The sequence below is a fragment of the Amblyomma mixtum genome, chromosome 7, assembly GCF_055824585.1.
Source record: "Amblyomma mixtum isolate Tamu chromosome 7, ASM5582458v1, whole genome shotgun sequence".
NCBI classification, from domain to species: Eukaryota; Metazoa; Arthropoda; class Arachnida; order Ixodida; family Ixodidae; genus Amblyomma; species Amblyomma mixtum.
The window spans coordinates 70,882,901-70,908,380 of NC_143018.1; the positions used below are offsets into that span (position 1 = coordinate 70,882,901).

Genomic DNA, 25,480 nt, shown 5'->3' on the forward strand with positions numbered 1-25,480 from the left:
TCTGTAACGATAGCTGTAAGATTATCATTCATTGTTTCAACATTACGGTCGTCTTCTTCAGTTAAAGCGGAAAATCTGTTTTGCAGCGACATTCTGAATTCCTCTACCTTCCCTCTTAATGCTAACTCGTTAATAGCCTTTCGCTTCACCAGTTTCCTCCGTTCCCTCTTCAAATCTAAGCTAACACGAGACCTTACCATTCTGTGGTCGCTGCAACGGACCTTACCGAGGACCTCCACATCCTCTATGATGCCAGGTTGTGCACACAGTATGAAGTCTATTTCATTTTTAGTCTCACCATTGGGGCTCTTCCACGTCCACTTCCTGTTTGCTCGTTTGCGGAAGAAGGTATTCATAATCCGTAAATTATTTCTATCTGCGAACTCTACTAATAACTCTCCCCTACTGTTCCTAGAACCTATGCCATAGTCACCTACCGCCTTGTCTCCAGCCTGTTTTTTACCTACCTTTGCATTAAAGTCGCCCATCAGTACAGTGTACTGTGATTTTACTTTGGTCATTGCCGATTCCACATCCTCATAGAAGCTTTCAACTATTTGGTCATCATGGCTTGATGTAGGCGCGTAGGCCTGCACCACCTTCAGCCTGTACCTCTTATTAAGCCTAATTACGATAGCTGCCACTCTCTCGTTAATACTGTAAAACTCCTCGATGTTACCAGCAATATCCTGATTAATGAGGAATCCCACACCTAGTTCTCGCCTATCTGGTAATCCACGATAGCACAGTACATGCCCACCCTTTAGTACTGTATACGCCTCATCTGTCCTCCTAACCTCACTAAGCCCTATGACATATCCCATTTAATACCGGCTAATTCCTCCAATAGCACTGCTAAGCTAGCCTCACTTGATAAGGTTCTTGCGTTAAACGTTGCCAGGTTCAGTTTCCAATGGCGGCCTGTCCGGAGCCAGAGATTCTTAGCACCCTCCGCTGCGTCACAGATCTGACCGCCGCCTTGGTCAGTTGCTCCGCAGCCGCTGGGGACTGAGGGCCGAGGGTTAATTGGTTTGTTCATAGAAGGTTGTGGCCAAGTACTACACCAGGGTGGCCAAATCCTGTTCTGGTGAGGAAGTGCGTTGTCGGTTCTGGTCACCGAAATCAGGCCGCACTCCAAGCCTGGTTATGCAATTCCATCACACGCGGAGTTTTTTTTTTTTTAATCCGGTGGAGAATTGCGCGGCACCGGGATTCGAACCCCGGTCCTCTTGCACGCGAGGCGGATGCTCTACCTCTACGCCATCGCTGCATACTGCATTATGGGGGTACAACAAATATGAAGTACTAAGAGGTATTTGGAAAGGAATAATGGTGCCGGGACTTACTTTCGGCAATGCGGTTCTGTGCTTAAGGGCAGAAGTTCAGTCGAGATTAGACGTAAATCAGAGAGCTGTTGGAAGATTAGCACTAGGTGCCCACGGCAAAACCACAAACGAGGCAGTACAAGGGGATATGGGCTGGGCATCGTTCGAGGCACGGGAAGCTAAGAGTAAAATACTATATGAAGAACGCCTGAGGAAATTGGACGATAACAGATGGGCAGCTAAGGTATTTAAATATTTATACAGAAAGAACGTTGACTCACAGTGGCGGAAAAGAACTAGAAAACTAACCAGTAAGTATGCCGGTCATGAGGACGGAGAAAGAAAGAGCATTAAACGACAGGTTAAAAACGCGGAAGTTAAAAACTGGATGAATTCAATGGAAATGAAACATAGTGTAGAACTATATCGATTCTGGAAAAGGCAGATCAGGAAAGAATTTTTCTATGATAACTCAAGAGGCAGTGCCCTACTTTTTGAAGCTAGATCAGGGTGTCTTAGAACGCGCAGCTACAAAAAGAAATTTAACGAAGAAGATGACACATGTGCAGTGTGTGGTAGATCTGTGGAAACAATTGAACACCTCATAATCAAATGTGATGGTATCCATCCGGATGTCGATGCAGGCACAGTCACTCTTTCTGAGGCCCTAGGGTTTAAAGATAACAATGGTCATGTAAATAAATCTGCAGTGGAAGTCAGCAAAAAGCGATTGGAGGATTGGTGGCTGAAAAGCAGAGATGTGGCATAAGGTTAGAATAGTAGGAAACCGTAGGCAAAGTTGATGGAGAATCTTAATGAGAATTGCCAACACAGTAAACAAAAAAAATAATAAATAAAGAAAAGCTGAGCATGGTGGCAATTGCCACCACCCCGTTTCAAAGGGGGCGCTCCTATCCATCCATCTTCCATCCACCCTAGTCGCCGAGCTTCGGCAGCCGTTATGCAGATTCCACGGGATCTTTCGGTGCCGCTGCGTGTACGCGTGCTTTGTGAAGTGCGGCAAGACAACGAAGGATTGAAACTGCTGTCGACACCAAATAATTTTGGGCTACTTCGTGTTTTTCTTGCTGAGACTGCATGAATGGGCGGAACAGCAGCGAGGACGCAGCCCTATGCTGCTTCCGAGCTCGTATCGAAATGCGTTCATAGCAAATTTTTTTTTCGTTCATCCGCACGACTGCTGTGAGCATAGTTAACTACACTGCCTCTTAAATATAAAAGGTCGGACTCAACGCGCCCACATTTGGCCTGAAGAGCCTACGCGTACATTCAAACATTGCTTGAGCAGTGTATTGCGCCAATGCTGCGAGATGACCGCCGTGTTGAGAGCATGGTTAACTTCGGCCACCTGGAGTTCTTTAATTTGCACAGAAACCTCAAGGACGTTTCCGCATTTCGCCTGCATCAGAAATACTTACTCCGCAGCTACGAATAGAACCCGCGCTCTTGTGCTGTATTGCAGAACGCCACTGCCGCTATACACGCGAACGCCGGGACCAAAACAAAAATCCAAGTGTGCATTTGCGGCTTTTTAATAGCAAGTGCAGTCCACAATTAGGTACGCGAAACGCAAATAGTTACTGGAAATGCCACTGGCGTTGTTTCTGCCAATCTTATCCCTCAGGTCGGCACCGACGATGCTGAGTGGTTGTCTCCAGCACTAGGCCCGAGAACGTAGGTGTAATGCCGGCTGCGGTGGCCGCGAAACAACGCAAAAGGTACCCGTGTGCTGTGTGATGTGAAGAATCCCATGTGGTCTAAGTTTGGAGCCCTCCATTGCGGCATCTATTAATGCCCATATGCCCCTTCGGGACATTAACAGCACAATTTGCTTTTTTTTTTTTGCTCAAATGCGGCCTGAATAGCCATTCTGTTGAACAAACAAATTTATTACTACAAGTAGCCTCTCTGAGAGATGTGATTTCCTGTAGTCACTAGGTTACGCACAAAACACAGTGAATCACAACCTACTGGGCTACTTTCGTGTAATCAAGAGCCAAGACCGTGACTGCAATTGTGATCATCACTGCATTCGTTTATTTGGACGATACACTGAGCGAATCATCCTCTATCATCTAGGATGAGCACAGTTTGGCCTGTTTCTTTTTTTCTTGACACTGCTTTGTCATGAATGCATTGGTGTGCTTACAATGCTGCCTCATACGCATGCTGACGTAATAGTGGAGGAGCTGTGCGAGTACTTCTTCCTTGTGATCAGCACAAGGGAATGTCATCGTGTATGTATCTATCACTGCGTCTATGGTGTCCCAGTACACCATGTGGCAGTCTGCATAGTCAACAAAAAACCGCTCCGTATGCTTTAGAAGGTCAAATATGTTGACGTTAGGGTGGGTAAGACCCCCTCTGGTCTTCACATTTGTTAGAGCTGCTTCAGCAAAAGAATTATTTTTTACGCTGAAGGCTGACAAGCAAGCAGCGCAGCTGGTAACTCTTCGCATCTTTCTGCACAAAAAACCGGTGACATAATAAAGTATGCAGTCTGTAATTTGCCCTCCGTCTGATTTGTGTTTCCGAACGATATCTTCACATTCCCAGTCTTCTACTGAAACTAGATCGTCTAGCTTTTCTTTAATTTGATTGATGAATCCAGGGCATGATGCCACTTTGTCGTCTGTTCTAATGAGGGCCCTGAAATATGACGCATCCAGCAATGGTTCCTCACCCTCGACGACTTTGCAATTGCCATACTTCGGAGGTTTAAGGATACTGTAGATCGACAGCGTCTGGTAAAGCTGCATAAAGGTGGGCATCGAAGGGTGATCATTCTGGCTTCCTGCCAACCGTATTTTGCCAAAGAACCGCTCGATAGGATCTTGGTTCATTTTGTTGGTTAGGACATATTTGAAGTTGTGGCAATCAAGCAGCACCTCACAAAGATCCAAAGTGGACTTCAATGTGACTCGAAGCCCCTCGCAAGTGCTCTTTGTCAAGAACATGTCTTTTATAATGTTGCCACTTTCCAGTTCTCTTTCCCAGCTGTCCAGCCAGTCAATTCCATGCTTGAGAATTGCGAGGTCTCGGCTGTTCCTTGGGATCCCTTATGCTGGAAATCGCCTGTTCAGTGCATCAAACAAATTGTTTAAAAACAACGTGAATTCTTGAGTTTTCTCGCTGCCTATGAGTTTGCGGATACCTTGTTCCCGATAAAACTGAATACCCGCCGCCATGGAGCGGCTAAAGACTTGGGTGGCTAACTTCACACGCATCTTCTCACAGTTACTCGGGTATATGTGAGAGTGCGTTATTTTCGGGCAGACTTCTAGGCCCCCCGAGTTGGCAACGTCTTCCTTGTAGACTTCAGCATAGTACTCCCACTTGATCCACTGTCCTTCGTTTTTCAAGTATCGCTGCTGCTTAAGTCTATTTCTCACACACTTAAACAAGTGTGGAGTGTCAGAAAACGCAAAAACTTTTCTTTCAGGGTCAACTGGGTGCGTGAACGAGTTGCAGCTCTCCTTGAGGCTTCCATTAACACCTAGAATGTTCCACATGCTCCTGTTTGTTGACGCGCCATCACAGACAAACCCATGAATCTTTGCACCGGCTTCTTCGAGCATCACAATAGCTTGGAGAAGCAACTGAGCGAGAATGGAGCCTTTGGTTGCATTTTTTGCTGCGAACACCCCTATAGGTTGAGCGTAGCTATCGCCAAAAGGACAGAACATGAAAACGAGGGCGTGATCAGCGAGCTCATCAGCGTTTCCAGCGTCTGTTGCCAGCCCTACATATGTCATCGTGCGAGAATTGACACGTTTACTTTTTCTAACCTGCATTTCATCGAACATGATAATCCCATGTCGCTTGAAGTCGTCCATTTTTTCTATTTTCCTTTTCAGAGCAGAAAAGAACTTGCTGTCAAATCCCGACTTAAATCCCACCATAGAGACATACCGGCGTATTGTTCGGACTGACGGCAATGCGAGCACTTCGTTTTCCATCAGGAACCTGTAGGCTGCTGGTGACCTGATATGAAGGAGCAAGCAAAGCAGGATCCAGCTGTCCGAGTATCGTCGTCCCTTCTTAGAACCAGTCTTGCCAGCAGCCACACATTCCTTTAACACAAGCTGCTGTGCCTCAGTAAGGTTCGCATCACGAGAAATGCGGTCAAGTGTTTCATCACTTAATTGTTTAAGCTTGGCTTTGCATTTGCTCAGTTCCGCCTCAAGCTTTTTTTTTCCTTTTAGAAGTCGCACTTTGGACCTGTAGCAGGAAATTCTTGCCTTCCGCAAAAGGTCAATGCGGGCTTTTTTGGAAGGGCTGCTTAAAAGACGAATGTGCTTCATTTCTCCTCTCTTCTTCATACGGGAGTAATGTATCCGGAGTGTCTTTCAATCTTTCGCAACGGTCGCAACTTGCTTGTTCAGAAAATAACATGCAGTTTCTGTGCCTCCACACGCCACATGCGTCGATATATGCACACTCGGGTTGGATGTTGTGGTACATCTCGCCACCGGGGCCACCAGCGCATACGTGCAGGTTGTGAAACTTGTTAATCACACTCTCCAAGTCGCTTAGGCCGCATGGAACAACATCGCCGCTTATGGCGTTGACAGTTATAGGGTGACCATAAATGAAGGCACGCAGTGACAGCATTCCGCTGGATGAAACTGTAGCATCTAATGACTTCCTCAGGAAAGGTGCCTGGTCGCGTTTCTTCGCCAAAGCCACTTCCGTGAAGACTACAGCCTCCACACCAAAGCTATCAACAACTTGTGTTGCCCACGAGGTTCCTGGAAGTTGAATGCTGGATACATAACTCGAGAGACATGAAAATGTGAGCGGTTCCTTTTCATCTTGGCCGCTGACAGACACTCCCTCGTGACTTTCCTCAACTAATCCGAGGCTGCTGCATGCTGCCAATGGTGCTTCAGTCTGGACGTGACACAATCCATCTGGACCACCCTGATGTGGACTCGTGCGGCTGTCCTGACGAAAAATGAGAGAAATTATATCAGTGGAAATGGATTTAAGGTATTGTTATAAAACATATGCTACTATCAAAAGCAGCCAAACCCAGAAAGCTACAGGCAAAAGTTTCGCGAACTGCTTCAAAAGCTAAGGGCTTAATCATGCTGTATGTTAACAACAGCTAAATTATTTAATGTCCTGGGCTGGGCAGTTACTATTAACCTGTATTGCAAGCAACTGTATCTCGTTATCCAGGGGCACCTATAGGTATCTATGGCATGCCGGGAGGACCGATACGGTTAGCAGAAAGTTATGTACAGGGAACACTAAGCACCTAGAATATTAAGTACCCGGAGCAGTGCAGAAGAGAACAAACCTTAACGTCATGAACGCCAAGGAAGACGGAGGTGGCACTTGAGGAGGTGCCTCCAAGTTCCATGGTGGGAGAAGGGCACGTTCCTTGATCACTCCACTCACATGTCTGCAGTTTCTTCTGAGGGCTCGATGATGGATCGGTGCCTTTTTGTTTTTCACAGACCGTCCCAACGGGCAGTGCGACAGCGGCGGGAGCGGGCCGCTTGCTTGACTGATCGCCACACGTGGCCGTAGACTGTCGTTTTCTAGGAGGCTTTCTTGACCTTGTCGGTTTTGTCAGATATTTCGGACACCCGGGAAAAATACTGGGCACAGCATTCGCCGACAGCACCGGGATCTTCTTCGGTACATTTAAAAGTACCTTGCCATTGAACTCGGCATAGTACGATTTTGATATCATATGCTCGGGAAAGTGCTTCGCGCAGACGTGGTCGCTCGGTTGCAATATCCTATCTGCTCTGGGAATTGCCCGGCGCCAAAGTTCTAAGCGAGCAGGCTCCGACGGAGCTTTAAAAAGTGAAACTTGATCCGGACAACTCCGGTAGCCCGAACTGCAGTTGGGTACGAAGCACTTCTTACCCATAATTGCGTCTAGCAGACTTCTGGACCCGGCTGAAGTTGACAGGTGTGTCACAGCAACAAACAACAGATCACAGACACAATGCACATAGGCCGCGAAGACCGTCCATGGCGTCGGCCCGCGCCACCACGTGCGTTTCCACAACTGTCAATCCGGCTTGTGCCAAACCGCGACACAAAAAGCTAGTTCTAGCAAAATTTGCTCGTCCACGATGGAAGCTGACGACGTGGAAGCTGAGATCGTGGTGTTCACAGCTTGTGATGCACTCTCTCAGCCCAAAACATCGACCAACGCAGCCTAAAAGGGCACCTAAAGCAGGGCACGCCGGAGAAGGGAATATACGGCTCTGGGCACGCCGCTTGCCGCACCGGAAGCGAAGGGCCTCTGCTCCGCAGCGCCCCCGCGCCGCTGCGGTCGGCGCATGTACTAGAGGGCGAACACAATCTGTGCGCGCTCTCCGCCGCGGCGGGCGGCCAGTGTCAACACCTAAATATATTCTTACACCGTGGTTGTCACCGAAGAAGCGTGCTGGCGGAAGAGGCCGCGACCGGACGAAGAAGCTGGACGATTCTGCATGGGCGTCCGGAGGGGGGGGCAAGGGGGGGCGGCTGCACCCCCCTGGAAAATCACTCCCTCGAACCGTGAGTGATGGCCGCACGCCAGGGGCCGTGGTGGGCTTAGCCAAAAGGGTAAAAGCAGCCCCGCTTCCACGCTTTGGGTCACATCTGCGAAATGCCGCGTCCGGGCACGCGTCTTTATGCCGTTTTCAAACCACGCCATCGTTAGCTCTGTTGAAGGCCGACCTGTTGCAGACATACAGCGGCACCGGCGAGCATGTGTTTCAAGCCGTCTTGAAATGGGTGCCTGTTTCTTTGATCTCTAGACAGATAGCGACACGGAGGCAGACAGTGCACAGTGCATCTTGTTTTCGCCTTCGTTATGCCGGCCACCGATGAATTCTTCAGGAGGGAAAGACAAATCAGCCGTGTCCACCCCCGCTTTGTCGGGCTGCTCATGGGCAAGCGGGCGATCAGTTGGCGCCGCCGCCGCTCGCTGTGCCTCCGATCCACGGGAGAGCGCAGTGCGGTAGAAGCGCCGCTATCAGAATCTTCGGCAAAGGAGATTAGCATCTTTTGTTCACGGCGACGCAGTCTCCAGAGGCGCCCCCACACCAGCGTCCCCTGCGTCTTCTCCGAAAACCAGCGCCTTTGGTCAACGCAGCCCGATGGCGCCTGCCTGGCTCGCCTGTCACCTCTGGCTGGGCCTCAAATGACAACAGCGCCCGTGTACTGTGCGAGGTCAGTGCCCGGTAAAGAGACCCAGGTGGTCGACATTATCCGGAGCTCTGTACTACTCAGTTCCTCATAACCTGAGTCGTTTTGGGGCTCTGAACCCCATAAAAACACACAAAACAAATTTTCCTACCGGAGTGGCGAGTGTCCCTTCCCCTTGGAAGTCGCACGGAAGTAAGCCCTTGCACGTGTGCGCGCCTCTGTATTTGTGCTTCGGTGTTTTTAGTGGCCGTTTGTCAACGAAGCTGAGAACAACCAAGACAGTGGACGAGAAAACTACGAGCGGCGAGCAGTGTGCGTGCGGTTGCTCGACTGTGCGGATGCGCGAGCAAGATGGAGCGAGGTGTATGAAGCTGCGAGCGTGCATTTATCTTGTAAATAAGTTTTCGTTGTATGTATAGACATCTTTTGTTTTCAACGTACGCGTTCAACCGTTTTTCCAATCAATGTGTGTGACGAGTGTGCACCGAGAGCGTGTAATGAAGCACAGAAATGAATTTATCACCCGTGTAATCACGCAATTCGCCCAGAAAAATCCGTGGAGTCTACAGTTGCTGTTCAAGGAAGACTGACTGAGTGACTGTAGTTGCGTGTTTGTGACCATATTGTGCTGTGTGCTGGTCATCAATCCGGGTGAGTCGAGAACCCGTATGCAGCAATACTGAGCACTCTTCTCCACGAAGTGACAGTATATTTTTGGATTTTTTATTAATTTTAATTGTTTCTTCGTTGATAAACTGCAATGTATCTCTCCTAGCCACACTTTAATTTGCTGTTTGTAATTTTTATTTCATGTGTGTATTTCACTTATTTTTTATTTATATATAAATAAATAAATTCATACCGCAAATAGTGCCTTTTTGCTACGAACATGCCCCCCCCCCCCCCCCCCCCCCCCCTCCGGCGCCAACAACCAATGGGGCCCCCCCCCCTGCAAAAAATTCTGCGGACGCCCTTGCGATTCTGTGAAGCAGGATAAAGTGCCGCGGATGAGTAGCCTCAAAAAGGACATACAGGCTTGGCTGTCCGGAAAAGGTGTCGCGTGGAGCAGCGGCATGGTGAATACCGAGCTCATGCAGCTTGTGTGAACACAGGTGGGGAGCGATACCGTGTCGACTGCATTGCTGAAGCTGCTGGCCATCTCGTTGTGCGCCTGCCACCTCGCTGCCTACCTCGGCACGCTGGAGTAAATAAATTTATATGCACATGACACAATTACTGAAATTTACTGCGACGCGATAACAGAGGAACTGATGAGAACAGGTCGCGACAAAAAAAAAGTGGGGCCAGTCCCTTTGGAACGGGCGTCCGCCTGTCCAAAAACAAACCAAAAAAATAATAAAAAGATATCAAGCGCCACCTGCTAGAGAGTGGAAGAAGCTTACTAGTACGCCTTCTTTCACATGGATGGAGCAACCTGTCAGTAACTGGCGGGGCGACAGGCGCGTAGGAACCACACCGTGGTAGGAGCACACAAATGTAGTGCGCGCCATCCTGATTGGACGAGAGAGCTCTACCTTTCATAGTGCTGCAAACATCTTGTGAGACGGAGTTAGTTCCGACTGGAGCTGGACCTCCGAGGAGAGCGGATGTACTCAGCCACTCCTCTCGCGAAGTATTCGCGCCTGCCGACGTTACCGTCGAGCCCAAGCCTTCGCCGCGCCCGGCCGCATCCCCTGTCTACCCTTTGGACGAGCTCGAGGAGCCCCGCTCGCGCCCAGCGCCGTCCGGCGCCCTCCCGCCCCTACTATAGGAGGTATTCACATGACGTCATCCGCAAGGGGCGCTAGCGGCCGGCGCGGCATTCGCCATGTTGGTGGTCGCGCGCGCGGCCGCCGCAGCCAGCCGCAGCGTTAAATAGCCGGTGATGTGTGAAATGTGAGTGTATTTCGCGTCTCGCCATAGATAATTACTGTCCGGCCCGTAACACCGCGTTACTGAGCGGGTGTTCCGGGAACTGCGCGAAGCAGAAAAGAGCGGCCACGCTCAAAAGGTTCCACTTTGTGAAAAGGTCGGCCCGTAAGAAAGCGGAGGCGCCGGCGCAGTGTGAGACGTACAGGACTGCTGCCGCGCGTTGAATTCACTGGTATCGAGGAACACCTTGTGCACGGCTTAAGTTTGCTGGCATGACAAGGAATTAAAGGATATAAACCTATAAGAGGGTGCAATTACTTGACCAGCGGGTGAGTCCAAGAGCCGTGCTGAGGGTGCCGACGTCCGCGGTGCCGACGGCCGAAGTGCCGTTTTTGAAGAGGTGAGTAATTCGAAGGGTCTGTTCACTTAGCTGTAGCTTAACTTGTCATCTCTATCTGCTGAAAGTGACGTGTTACTACTGAATCTAGCGGAATGGCTGCACACTGCGTTGCTGCGAAAGCGCTAGACGTCTTGTGCATACGAAGCAGCGCTACGTAGCTACAATCAAAACTGCAAAATATTCTTGCTGTGTCTGCCGTTCGTGCTGCAAGCGCATGACAGTATTTTTGTTTGACCGTTCTGTCGTGTAAATAAGGCAGCTATGACGCTTTGCCTTTCTGCTGAAAGACCGTCTGAGAAGCGTCAGCAGCTCGCGGACTACAGGCGCTTGAATTATCAGTTTCTGCGGCGGCAGCTTTGGAATTTCGGTAATTAATCGTGCTGTTTATCCACGATGTGCCCTGCGTGACTAGCTGACAGTTATCAACTGATATTAAAAGCTGCAAGTCGTGTACATTCTTGCGTGCAGCGCAGCCAGCCAGTTTTGCAGCCGAGTTGAGGCAGCTTGGTTATATCACGGCGCAGAAGAATTCTGCTGCAAACTTCATGCACAATACGCGCTCCGTAAAGATAAGTGGTCGCTGACGTATTCAACAACGTACAAATATGTTACGGACCACTAACAGTTCAGGCCGGGCACCTCACGGCGCACCGTGACACCCCGCGAGCTGGCCTGAAACGACCGCAAACATGGCGCGCTTGCCGCGACGACGCTCGCGCCGTCTGGTAGCGCGGCCTCAGTGAATACCTCCTATAGGCTTCTCCACCGGCCGTCGGCCGCTTAGGCGGCCGCGTTCCTACTTCAAGTAGGCCTCTCTACTCGTCCGCCGCTTCGGCGGCCCTGTAGCTAGTCTAGGCCCACCGGGACAGCTTCACCGGGCCGTCGTCGTCAGCTGCAGCAGCGGTGGCCCCTTTTTCCTGCATACTCCGAGCAGCTGGCACAGCGGACACCGATGGCGGCGGCCTGCCCACCTCATCAAGGACTGCTGTGCTGAACTTGGACGCGAGAGCGGCCTTCCTGCTGCCCTCAGCCCATCACTGGTGTGCGCGGGGCCTCATCGCGCCGCTCTCCATGGTGGTCTCTAGTGATTTCATCCTGCTGCCCCCCTGGTGCAGCCTCCAGCGGACTACCCAGGCTAGTGTTCTGTGCTCCTGCTACAGCCCGCTGACCCTCGAGGTGCTAGCTTCCTCGCGCCACTGCTGTGTCCACAGCCCCCTACGCGCCGGCAGAAACGCCGGGACTCAGCGTACCCCGCCGAGCTGCTACATTGGAGCAGTTTTCTGCGGTCTTCATCTGCTATCGCGTGGACCAATCAACGTGACAGCTACCCGCTGACAGCCCCGGCTGCCCTGCAGTCCTCGCTTCTCCTCTGGCTAGCCTTGCGGCTGGTTGGAGGAGCCCTGGATTTCAGCAAGCTCTGCGTCAAAGGGCCCTTGTTTTTGAAACGCCTTCTTCCTAGACTTCCTCGTGCATTTGACGGCTTCGTCTCCTCGTGCATTTGACGGCGCAACAGGTCGGCATTGTCGCTGAAAAAGACGAGCACGATGAAAAGAAGAAATGCCACGGAGTAAACAAACTGAAAAACCGCGCTAATGTCCAATTTGCCAAAGGCTGACTTCCGGGACGCGATCACTTCCGGTGCGAGGCCGCTAGACAAAACAGGGAAAGCTGCATCACAGTGCGCATCAACAATGGCGGCGACCAGCACGAAAATGGAAGAAGGAAACTGAGCACGGAGCTTCTTAGCGGTAGCGATCTCTTCTGTGCTTAAGACGAAATATTGAACTGAGAGTGGTAAAATGTGCGCCTTCACTTGTGATCCTGCACTGAAGGTTGTAGTGCGGGTGGCTTAGCGCCTGTGTTTCTGAAGCGAAAGCGTCGGCGCTCGGTGACGGCCGATTGGAGTTCTTTCCCGTTCTTTCAACTTATGTGACTAAAAGATTGAAGGCTGTGTGGTCGGTGAACCGTAAAAGCGGTTTGATTTTCCGAGGATACGTAACTGGTATGTGTGGCAGTGGGTTTGGTGCGATGCGTGCTCATTTAAACTAACTTAAGGGAACACTTCGCAGAGTGCTAACTGCATTGGCACGCGAGTAAGGAAAAATTGAACTGTTTGTTGTGCACAGGTGCGGCATTGTCTCGAGCGCGGTAATGCGTAAGCGTCACATTCCTTCCATTCCTGTCAAAACTCGACAGTGCAGTGAGGTCAGTGGAGGGCACTGTGTTTATTTACATGCGTCCGCAGTTCTACGGTTAACTGCCAGCAGTGCGCGACCGATGTGCTAAAAAACCTGCATTAACACAAGCTGGCAACTACTGCCCCTAGGACGGCGCGGATGCAGCGACGATATTCACTGAGCGATGGAAGGGACAGTGCTGATGATACTTACATTGCTAAGCATGAGCAAAAGTGGTGCTATGCGTTCTGCTTTGTACAAAGGCATTGCTATGAAGAAAGCCACTGCTCTTTTGCATGCTGTTGTGCAAGAATTGAACCCACCATTTAGCTGTAATAGTTGCAGCTGCGTTACCAAAAAAACTCCAGAAGCTCTCATTCCGCTTCACGAATTTCACCTATGTGACAAACACTCTGCATGTGGAATGCTTAGAGCAGTTAAGCGCATTTGTTTGTAACGTCGGGTTTTTGTTTTGCGCATGCTAGATCGCTCTGTTAATTTTTGCAGGCATTGGAGCTCGCATCTCGAAGTCTACGTCTGTCATGCTTCGCCAGCCTCGTGAGCCACCGACTTTCCACAGAGAGCTGCACGAAGATGTAGAAGACTGGTTGGATGTGTACAACAGTGTGACAGCACTGAATGCATGGGACGAAAGCGCCAAGCTTTGTTAGGTTTATTTTGCATTGGATGGCCCTGCCAGAATGTGGTTTGAAAACCAAGAACCTTCCCTCACGACCTGGGCAACCTTCAAGAAGCAGCTACTGGGAATGTTCACTAGCGTCGTACGGAAAGGAAGAGTGGAGCTTCTACGAATTCAGCACCCAAATGCGACCATGACTGCATATGTGGAAGAAATGATATGCTTTTTCAGGCACACCGACCCTGTCATGAGTGAAAAAAACAAGCTCGCCTTTCTTATGCGTGGTGTAAAGGTGGTGTTCGCTGGTCTGATCTGGAATCCTCCAAAAACTGTCTCTGGGTCCATGGTCAAAGTTTCTATCGTCGAAAAGACGCTTGACGCCCGGAGCTGTCAGTTCAACCGACCACTTCAAGTGCTGACAGCAATCCCCTCAGATTATACCCCTGCAAGAGGGGCAACCTGCGAGATCTAATGCAGGAAATTGTTCAGGAAGAACTTCGTCGACTGCTGCCATCGCCTACACAACAGACTCGGGTGGCGTCACTCACGGACATCATCCATGAAGAAGTGCAGCATGCGCTCGACTCCCCGACACTGCCGACACCGACCCCAAAAGCCTTCTTCGGCGGGAACCAGCTCTACAAGAATGATGCGCCCTAGCTCCCATAAGCCCACCTTATGAACGACGCAACGGCTATAGGAAATGCGACAAGTAAAGGACTCCCGACAACCGCCCATTGTGCTTCCATTGTGGCTATGCTGGGCACATACTTCACCACTGCTCGTACAGACGCATCAGGCCGCAAGGTTTCGCCATTGATGCCCCACGACTGCTCCCTGGCCAGCAACCACGGGGAATCGACGACTACCTGTGCAGAGGGGAGTACGTGTCGTCAAGCCGTTTTGTATCACCGGGCCGCAGCCACGCCGCTGCTGTCCGAGGAAGGTCCCCTAGCCCTCATAGGGGAAATTAAAGAAAGAAACCTTTGGAGGTGAGGTTGCTCATGAGCGAAACACTGAAGATCCTCCAACGACCACGCCGCATGAAGACACTGCCCCCAATACGCTGACGCCGCATTCAATGACAACCTTAACCACTACGCAAACCACCTTCAAAACAACACCGCCACCCAGCAAACTTTCGGCGACACGCCCGGTCCATGATTCACATACCCGACGAAGCCGTGACCCGACGCCAGGGACGATGTGCAACGCAAGAGCCAGGACATTCGACTTCAAAGTGGTTATCGACGGCTGGAAAGTTACCACTCTAGTCGACACAGGAGCCGATTATTCGGGGTTGAATGGGACATTCGCTGTGGAGCTATACAAAGTCATGACCGATTGGGACGGTCCACAAATTCGCACCGTAGGAGGCCACCTCATTATGCCATCAGGACGATGCACAGCGCGAGTAACTGTCAAGAGACATACCTATCCTGCGACCTTCGTTGTGCTGTGGCAATGTTCCCGCGAAGTGATCCTGGGCATGACCTATCCTGCGACCTTCGTTGTGCTGTGGCAATGTTCCCGCGAAGTGATCCTGGGCATGACCTATCCTGCGACCTTCGTTGTGCTGTGGCAATGTTCCCGCGAAGTGATCCTGGGCATGAATTTCCTTAGTGAACATCAGGCGATCATCGACCTTCGATTCAAGCTCGTCACGCTTTTGACGGCCGAAGCCATCCCTTCGATGACAACCATGGAGTGGCATATATAGAACCACAGAGTGTTTAGAACCTCAGAGTGGATGCTGTTTGGGCATAGTTGATTTTCATGTGAATTCAATCCTTACAATTTGCTATGCACAGCAAAGGAGTCAGACCCCTCCAGCAGGCATTAGAGTGAGGCCTTTTCTTTTTGATGTCCACATTCATCATCAGTATCCAAATTATTCATCACCTCCCCCCCCCCCCTTTCTTTTTTCTTTTGCACTTTCTGCATTCTTTGTGCATCAAGAAACCTTAGCCTGTCATATTGCTTTCTGTGTTTTTTGGGAGGGAAGTAAAGAAAAGAAAGTGCATAAGATGACATGAAGCAGTATCCTGACCGAAAACTATGTATTTTCTCTGTATTTGTTTTTCAGGTCAGTGGCCCTTGTGATGTTTTAGATGAAGTGCAAGTCTACTCGGTCCACTTCACCAGTTCAGGGTTTACTCCTGGCCAAACCAGTGTTATAAATGCGAAAGTATTATATGGCTCTCTTTCAAGGTCATGTCCGCAGAAAATGGCTCCATGTGACATTGCGAGACAACATCATATCAAGTCACGTGGCAGCGATGTAATATGACACCATGCCAAGTCACGTGACAACGATGTAAAGTGACGTCATATCAAGTCACGTGACAAGATGTAGTGCGATGTCATACCAAGTGACATGATAGATTATTGCAAAGAGTTCAGGTCACCTGACAAGTAAGCTACGTGCCGGTTTTGAGAACATACCCCAGTCCCCACTCCCTAATCTAGGAAGGTGTAGATGAAATCCCAGTGATGGCATCACTGGCTGACCTCAATGTGGTGGCAGTATTTCGGACTACATTCGCACCAAAATTTTTGAGCAACCATTCATTGTATAGTGTTCCCGGTGGTGTCATAGTATTTTTGTTTGCATACAGCTTACATGTTTTTAGTCACGTTGGAGGCTAGCTTGCAACAGGGGTTGGAACCGATGACATATGCGCCTTCAGTTGCATGCTTTAAGGTGCGCTTGAGATGTCGACCAAGATGTCCACATGTGAGAGCTACTGTACCCTTTCCTTTCCTCAAATACCTTTTCTTTCCGCAAAAAACATGCTTTCGCTTTCCTCCACGTAAGCAGACTTAAGCGCCCTCTGAATTTTTTTGCGACTTTCCCCATTGTATTGCAGCCCTTGGAAAACTCACTACGCTATCACCAGCACTGTATGTTCTCGTACTGTTGCTGCAGAGCTATGGCTGTTTTGTGTTGTGTTTTACCGCCTTGAGCATGTTTGTAAAGATGTGCCTCACGTATTTTTTATTTTAAATCTACAGTGCTGCTGTTTCGCCCTTTACATTCCTTGTGGTATTGTAGCTGCATGTTGAAGTATTCCCGATTTGCGCTTGTCACAATGCTAGGTTGCATGTACTGAAAAATACTACGGCAACAATTGACCCATTACACCCGCTTAATGGTACTAAATGACGACTCAAGCTGGTGCAAAGCAATACATTAGGCTGAATTAAATCAGTGCATCACTTCATGGCCCAGTACTGCGTTACTGGGACTGTACTCCGTTTGTCTGTTTAAAGTGTCTCCGTGATGACTGGAAATTTTAATGATCTGGCATAACAAGTGGCTCTTTTGTTTAGTCCAGAATTCTTGCAGTGTGTTGCCAATGCTGAAATAAGACTCTTGGTGATTAGATTGACGAAACTGAATGATGTGTGGACACATATTGAATGTTTCCAAGCTTGCAAAAATGAAGCAGCAACACCAGTTTTACCAGCGCAGTACAAAGCTATGTGATAAACACCAACGCAGTTCAAAAAAATTTATTCATGTTCCTCGATTCTGTCTCCCCTGTACTGCCTAGTACCAGCAAAAGTTATCTTTTTAAGCATTTATGGGCATTCAGTATCTACTAATGCGTTGCTGCTTGAGAATTACTGATAAGTAGTGAAGTGCAATCACCGTTTCCTGTGCCCACGTGCTGTGCAATGTAAGCGCACGTTGCAGATCCCCAGGTGGTCAAAATTAATCCGAAGCCATTTATTACTTTGTCCCTCATAACCCAAGTGTCGCTTCGGGATATTTAAAAGGACAGGGTGGACGACTCCATCTGGTTTTCGCTCTTGGTAAAAATCGGTTTCATGTCTCTTTTTGAGTATGTTGATGCTTGTCCGATGTCGAAAAACACATTTATTGCGAGAAAATTGCATTTAAAAATTCTCCCTCGATTCGGATTTATGATGTCGGCACTGTAAAGCACTCAGTGATCACTGCTGTAAAGTGGATGACAATTTAGCCTAGACTGTGAGATCCACATCCCAAAAACAGAAAACTCTACACACCGCAGTTTACTTCCGAAGTCCGTGCTGGTGGCGGCGACATCTGTATTTGATTTTTTTGCCTTCTCTAGCTTAAACAAGCTCCATTTTACATGATAGCATGTTTGTTGTTAGACCGCAGTAACCTGTTGACACAAACCAAACTTCCAATTCTCAGTGTTCCGTTGAAACTCCTCATGCCACATATTCAAGCTGAACTAATGGGGTGTGGTCTTTACGGTCTTATGGCCTTATAAATGAAGTACTGTATGAGAAAAGTAAACGTTATTAACTTTTATGCAGACTGAGGTAGCCAGTAACTAGTAGGCCATGTTAAATACAGTGGTGGTAACAACTGGAGTAGGTTCATTCAAGTTTCGAATCAAATCTGAGAACAGAAGAAAAACTCCATGGCTGTATCTGAATACCTGTATTACATGATGTTACTCTTGAGCGGTCATTCTCCTGATGTTCTGCTTGTGCATTTCTTTTGCAGCTACAGTCTTTGTCAAAAGTAACCAGGCTGCATGGTTTGCTTCTCGCTCGTATAGTAGAGCCCTCGCGGCTTCCCTAAAGATAAAAAAGTTCTTTGAAGGGGAGAAGAGGGGTCCTTCTTACCATACAGAGATTTAGAGCTTGAGGGCTGGCATAATAGCTTTAATATACGACTGAGAAGAAAAACGTGCAGCCTGGTTACCTTTGACAATGACTGTATATATGGCGCACAAAAGAATGAGTAGCCAACGTTTTTGATTAGAACATAGAAGCATTTTACACATTCTTAATGGTACTTAGACCTGTGAGAATGGAAAGTCCTTTTCTCGTTTCCCTTCTCCAAGTGTGAATTTATGTTCTCCATTCTTCTTTTGACTTGTGTGCAAAGGCGCTCTTTCTTGCATGATCTTGTATGAATAACTGCTAGCATTGCATTGGACCTGAAGAAACTTCTTGTTCGTGTGTACAGTGAAGGACAAAAGTTCGCGGGATGCGGATTTGTGGAAAAGAAAATTACTTTCTGCGTTAACGTGCTGGTCAGTCTGCTGGCGTTCTTTTTTTTTTTTTTCGATGTTTTTTGTTCAGCGGCTTCACTCGATCTCATAGAAATTATTTTTTCCACGAGCCTCCGTCTCGCAAACTTTTGTTCATGACTATACTTGTCAAAGCTTTTTCTGTGTGCACTTGACGTCCCTCTCAATTTTTACTGAATTTTGCTGCTAGCTTTTATTAGCTTTTTGGCAAATAGTTTGTACTGTCTTTAATTCACAAGTTTTATTCGCAAGATTGTATGTTTAAAGTAGTTATATTCATAGCTGCGTCGCCTGGTTCTTGTACCTGTGGAAAAAGAAAATCAATAATGAGGTCTTTTTCTCAGGCAAATGATTTACATGTTTTTTGGCACTGTATGGGTGTTATGCATTACATTTAAGAACCTCTCTGGATACAGCCGTGTTGAATATAATGTCATCGAATACATGACCTTGAAGTGCTAGAAGGGCTAAGAAATTTATTTTTGGTAGCTTGTACCTGCTAAAATTTATTGCCTTAGACGTTCTTCATGCTCATATATTTCTCATGAGATGAAGCTGGCGGCATGGCGAAAATGTGACGGGCAGTGGGGGCCATACTTCTTTCTATATGCTTTTCCTTTTTGTGTGTGCGTGTGTTTGAGCACCGATCAACAGTTGTACAGTGGCTCAGAATAATTGTCTCTTTTGATTAAGTAGTAGTTTAGACCACCTTTGTTTGACATGCTGTTTCTTACCGACCTGATTTCGGAGTTAGTGAACTTCAAAGCAGAAAAATTTCTGAGTTCAAAACTGAGTTATCCTAAACTTTGACTTGTTGAATTGACATATGCCAGAAATGTAAACAGCTCTGAGTCAAGCATTGTCACCGTGCATTAACTATTAGAGGTAGGCTGGCCGCAACCTTTACACTCTGGCATATTCCTGACATAAGGGAGTAATTACTCATTGGCATCCACCCGAGCGCAGCCATACGGCTACAAAGGAAAGATATACAGCTTTCTCAGAAACTTCTCAGTTAAAGAAAAATTCGTCCTGGTCCGGGGTTCGAACCTGGGACCACCGCTTCACCGGAGCAGTCGCTCTACCAATTGAGCTAACCGGGACGGCAAGCTTATGGTAGGGCGAGAGCGAATTGATCAATAACTCGAAGTGGGAACAGTGTTGGTCAAATGTTGTAGGGGAATCCCCCAAGGTGGAGTAGATATAAGGTAAGCCCTACCATAAGCTTGCCGTCCCGGTTAGCTCAATTGGTAGAGCAACTGCTCCGGTGAAGCGGTGGTCCTGGGTTCGAACCCTGGACCAGGACGAATTTTTCTTTAACTGCGAAGTTTCTGAGAAAGCTGTATAGCTTTCCTTTGTAGCCGTATGGCTGCGCTCGGGTGGATGCCAATGAGTAATTACTCCCTTGCTACAAATCTACGCGACCTTGGGAGATTCCCCTAAAACATTTGACCATATTCCTGACAATTCAGCAAGCATGTTTTGTTCCATTGCGCAGGCTCAGTCACTACTCGTAGTGGGCGTGGCTCACCATGTCAGCAGCTATTGCAAGGAGAGAGGCGGCAACACCTGTGGCCCCAGTGTGGCTGCACCACGGCTTCTTTTGCCAGCCTCAAGACCCACCAGAGGGCACACGCTGGGGAGCGGCCCTTCCAGTGCAGCCATTGCACCAAACGCTTCATCAAACGCACCCACCTGAAGGAGCACCTTCGCATCCACACGGGCGAGAAGCCGTACCAGTGCGTTCACTGCAGCAAGGAGTTTGCGTGGAAGGGTTGCCTGAAAAAACATCTTCGTGTCCACACTGGGGAGAAGCCGTTCCAGTGCCGCCTGTGTCCCAGGGCGTTTTCAAGTAACAGGTCTTTAAAGAACCACATGGAAGCACATAAGGATGGCAGATGGTTCTAGAGTTGCTTTTGCTCAAGAGTGCTTGTACAGTCAGGGACAAAAGTCTCCGGACCACGTGTTCCTCAAACGAAGCTTATAGCTCTACTATCAGACAGCGGCTGGAGACCGCACTTGTGGAGATGAAAGAACAAAAATTTTACTTTTTCCTCCACAAGTGTGGTCTCCAGCCGCCGACTAATAGCAGAGCTATCGGCTTCGTTAGAGGAACACGTGGTCCGGAGACTTTTGTCCCCGACTGTACACAGGCTGAAACTGGAATGACATGTACTGAATGATCACCAAAAGGCATCCTCTGTTCCATAAAGCTGTACCATGCATTGTTAGCATTCACTGCCAAACTTGCAGGTCAATGTGTGTGCATCATATGAGTCGTCCAATTTTTGCACAAAGTCTTTGTTGAGAGAGTTTCTTGTTAAAGTGGTCCAAGAGGATACCTTTTAACGAGGGCTGTGTTGTCATATTACGGGGTTTTATGATGCCAGAGAGGCAAATGGTTTGTTGAAACGTTCTAGGGGAAAACTTGTGAACAGTTTTTATGCACCGTTAGTGAACCGTGAATGGTACCATGAAGGCAGTGAGCATATGTTTTTGCTGTGTAGTGTTGTTTTGTTTTGGTTTACAGTATTTTGCTGCATGTCAGCAAAACCTGTCATGTTTGCTAGAACAAAAGTCATTTTGAAACCCTCTTAGAAAGCCAGCTTCGTGCTTCAAATGCTTAATTATGACACAACTTGCTTGTTTTTTTTTTTAACAAGACCTCAGCATTCTTTTTTTTTTTCTTTTTCATCTAGTGAGTGGTCTAGATACCAAGGCATTTGCATATTTTTTGTTTATGTTGGTAACATGCAAATGTGAATAGTCATTCCTTTCCCAAGATGAGACATCGTTTTTTGTCTTTAGTATTTGTGATGAAAGTGCGGTGTTAATTTTTGCCAGGTTGTCTGCTCTGTGTATGCATTTCAATACACAAGGAGTTTGCTTCAGAGTTTGCTTCTATGTTTCTGATTGTGTTAACTGCCCATTCTTTCCTGGTTAAAATAAAACTGCAGTTGTGCTGACACATTTTCATGTTGTGGTCACAATAGAAATTTTTGTTCTACCATTTGGTATTGTACTGGCTTCTGATGGCACTCAGTTTGCAGGTACCCTGTATGGAATTGAGCATGCCGAGGTTAACTCGACATGCCACAGTCTCGGCACTTGTTGTCACGTCCCCTCGTTACTGGTGCCTTGCAGTGCGCAGGGTAATATTGTGCATTGATAGGCTTTCTTAAGCACGAAGAAAGAATCCTATCGGTGCATCCAGACAGAGTTGCAGTTATAAACCTGTTAGCAGTACAGCCAATGTACTGATATGGACTGTTACTTAGTTGGCGAACAGAAACTGTTTGGCCCACTATTATTAATAAGCATCTGTGGCTTGTCGTGAGTGACCCATTTTTCTTAGGGAATCGGCTAGCTAGCAGATCAATTCACAGGCTGCCAGGTGACTCATCAAGTAGCGTTCCAGCAGTAATTGTCGTATTATGCAGAGCATGATTGAAATAATGGCTGAACAAGTGTTCAGGACACGACTGAACAAAGACAGATTAAAGCACCTGCATTGTGAATGTGTTGGATAATATTTGTGGGAGGGTGAAGTTATTTGGTCCTAGAATTTTTCTGTGTGCCCACAGGAAAAATTAACAACCAAGGTTGATTTGTATTTCTGTATCTAGTTTAAATCATGTTAGAAACTTGTACAATCAGTGGAATCGCTTTTCATGGGATTCCATTTCTTCATTTCGTTATGTTGACAACATGGCTTAGCATAGTGGTTTTTGCTTTTGATTGTATATATGAAGGCAAAGTTTTGTAGATTTTTTCAAGTTGCTTGACTGACACTTGGTACTGTACAATGAACTGTGGGAGATATGGTCAGTAGGACTGAGAAGTTAGGACTAGTTTGTCTGACAAGCTTTAACAATAGCAGTGACACCAAAATGCAGAAAACAATGACTGTGTTTGCCCTATTGTGTTTGTTGTGTTCCTTCTTAGTTGGAGTGCACGATGGCTGCAGCCCTAAATCCATGTGGCCACATGGTTTGTCTTGGAGCAGCCACTAGGCTCGCAGTTTTCTTGAGCAATAGCTGTGGCGTGTGCTTGTTTACACGGGTCTCGTTTGTTGTCATAAATTTCTGTTATTTTACTTTCTTCCCCGTGACTTGCATGAAGTGGAAGTTTGTTTGCGATTGGTGTGTATTGTTGGTTTACAGAAATTTCATTGGGACACTTTTATTCATTTTATATTCAAGAGCTGGTCACCTTTTTGCTACAGGCTGCAGTCATTGTTTGCTCAATACTGTATGTATATGCATTATATTCAAGCACATTTACTGGCTATCTTTTTCTGTAACGGGGCTACAAGATTTAGGAGAACAAGCTGTACTTTTAAGGCTGGAGAAAACTACCGCAAAGCCATCAAGTCTTCCTTGATTAACCAGGAACCATAAGTAGACAAGTAATTTGTAAACAGAAGTTTGCATACCGTTATTGCAAACTACCAACCATTGCACTCCAGTCACGAACCATTTTTCAAATAGTTTAATGCGTAAGTCCTATTTTGCTAGCTTTGAATTTTGCACTTAATATGCTGATGTCTGTTCAGTGCTAGAATAACGTGAAATGTGGGGAGCAATTCAGCGTTCTTCCTGCTCACCTTGTTTCTTGTTTTTGCTCTTGTTTTGCTAGAGAAACTTACTAACGGGGTAAGTATGAAATGGAGCATGGGATGTGTTCTTGTGTGAATACTCTTTTTCATGAATTGCATTAATTGGAAGTCAAGCTGTGCATCAGGACGTGTGTCACTCTTGTGTTGTTACGCAGTTTCAGCTATCTGACCGATAAGCTTGTGGCCATTATTAATGCAGTGCAAAGAAAACGCTGACTTAAGGGGAGGAAATCTGTTATTACAAGGTTGTGTTGTGCAAAACGTAGGTGTATTGAGTTTTGACTCTACATGTAGTAAGGTGGCCTTGGTGAAAGTGTCTTCAGAACATGAGCCAGCACTCCTACATGTTGAGGAAGGTACAAGAGCACAGGATAAAGATGTAGATGAACTGGGAGGGTGGAATGAGAACTCATTCCATCCGCTTACTTTGCTGATATCTTTGCTTTATGGTCCTGTATTTTCCTCAATATGCAGCAACAGTCTCACCCACAAGTGCGGCTCACCCACGCACACATTGAGGCACGTGCTCTGCATTTTAGAACATTTTTTTTCTTCCTTTGTGCAGGCTCGGGGACCGGGTGGGAGCGCAGCTTACCTCCTCGACAAAAATCGCAAGCAGAAAAACGCCTGCTGCAGTGTCTCGTGTGCGGCTACAAGACAGCCTTCCACACAAACTTGAAGAACCACATGAGGACGCACACTGGAGAACGCCCCTTCCAGTGCAGCTATTGCAGGAAGAGCTTCACTACTCGAAGTAACCTGGAGATGCACCTTCGCATCCACACGGGCGAGAGGCCGCACCAGTGCCACCTGTGTCCCATGACTTTCGCTCAGAAGTCGAACCTGAAAACCCATGTCCGTGTCCACAGAAGTTGAATGAATGTTCCTATTGCAGTTTAAAATGTGGGTACAGTAAAACCTCACTGATATCTGTTAAAAATGGGGGAAAACCTATGATCCAAACCACCTAATTTTGAAAATGTATCTGTTAAAAGAGCGTCTATTGACAATAGGGGATATTCAAAATTCCGCAAGTGCGCTTTCCCACATAACTATGTTGCCCCAAGCAAGATGGCCGACTTCGCTATAAAGTAACTACGTGGGCTACAGGACAGGCGTTAAAGGTGTGGATAGAATGTAAGAAACGTATTTTGGAAGAATCTAACAAAAAACCAGTCTTTCTTGCTTTGTTTCAGCTGGAAACGCATGGTCAGCCATCTTCTTTGGGACAACATTGTTATGCGGGAAAGCGCACTTGCGGAATTTTGAATATCCCATATTGCCCTTTGTAAAATGTTGATTAGCATTTCTTGGTACAAAGCTCCAAGGCTTGGTACAACTCCATTTCTAGTGCTCACAGAATTCAGTCTGCATTTGCATTGTCCTTAGCGCGGAAGGAACTTCACAACAAATCCTGTCCACCGCTGGCAATGGTGCAAATAGCCAAGATGACTTCCTCATTGTTTTTGGATGCTCTGCCTCCGTGCTGTAATGCTGTGCAGGGAAATTGCCATGGCAGCTGACTCTCACAGCGTTTTTACTCTTCATTTTGAGTTCCCCAGAGTCTGCCCTCTTGCATGTAAGCACATCGTTGTAATCCTTAGATACCTTGCCTCTTGCTCTTAGACACTGCGAAGGAGCCGCTGCACTTCTCTTCATGTTGGCTCCCCGCGGGAAAGGTGTACTCTTATATTAGCACTCTTTTTCTTTATGTTTTGCCCCTTTGCAACGATGTGCTCTTTCATGCACTCCAGAGGAGCCAACACAACGGATGAGTTTTGCTGCATTCAGGCTTTTCATGCCGCGTGCCCCCCGGGTCAGCCAGCTCCCCTGTTTCTGCATGTGCGGTTGGTCGGTAAATGAATTATGCGACCAGAAATTGTCGACATTTTGAACATAGTAGCCAAGAAATCGTGCTGTCGGAGCACGTATTGATCAGAAGAAAAATAGTAAACGAATAGGAAGTATATATTGCCAGCGATTTTTTAAGTGCATGAATTAACCGGGAAATCATATGAACCGGAAACATATCAACGATGTTTTGCTGTCTTTGTGCAGAAGTTGGAGTTTACAGGGTCTGTCCTGAAAGTAATGAGACAACTCGCGGTGCGGCGCATGCATGCGCTAGATCGGGAAACCACTTTTGGGGGAAGGAGGGGGAACCTTCGCAATGCAAAAACCTCAGTTGGCTTCGAGCAGGTCAAGCGAGTGGACGTGTTCAAACGTGTAC

The 25,480-nt window shown here is 47.6% G+C and overlaps 1 protein-coding gene across 1 annotated transcript; it reads left to right on the plus strand.

The window, feature by feature from the left end:
- Nucleotides 1-20,099: 20,099 nt before the first annotated feature.
- On the plus strand, nt 20,100-25,480 carry LOC149336422 (uncharacterized; the record flags this gene model as incomplete). Its single annotated transcript, XM_089552884.1, has 2 exons — nt 20,100-20,484; nt 23,912-25,480. Coding segments are annotated over 2 exons (600 nt in total), but the record flags the coding sequence as incomplete, so codon positions are not given.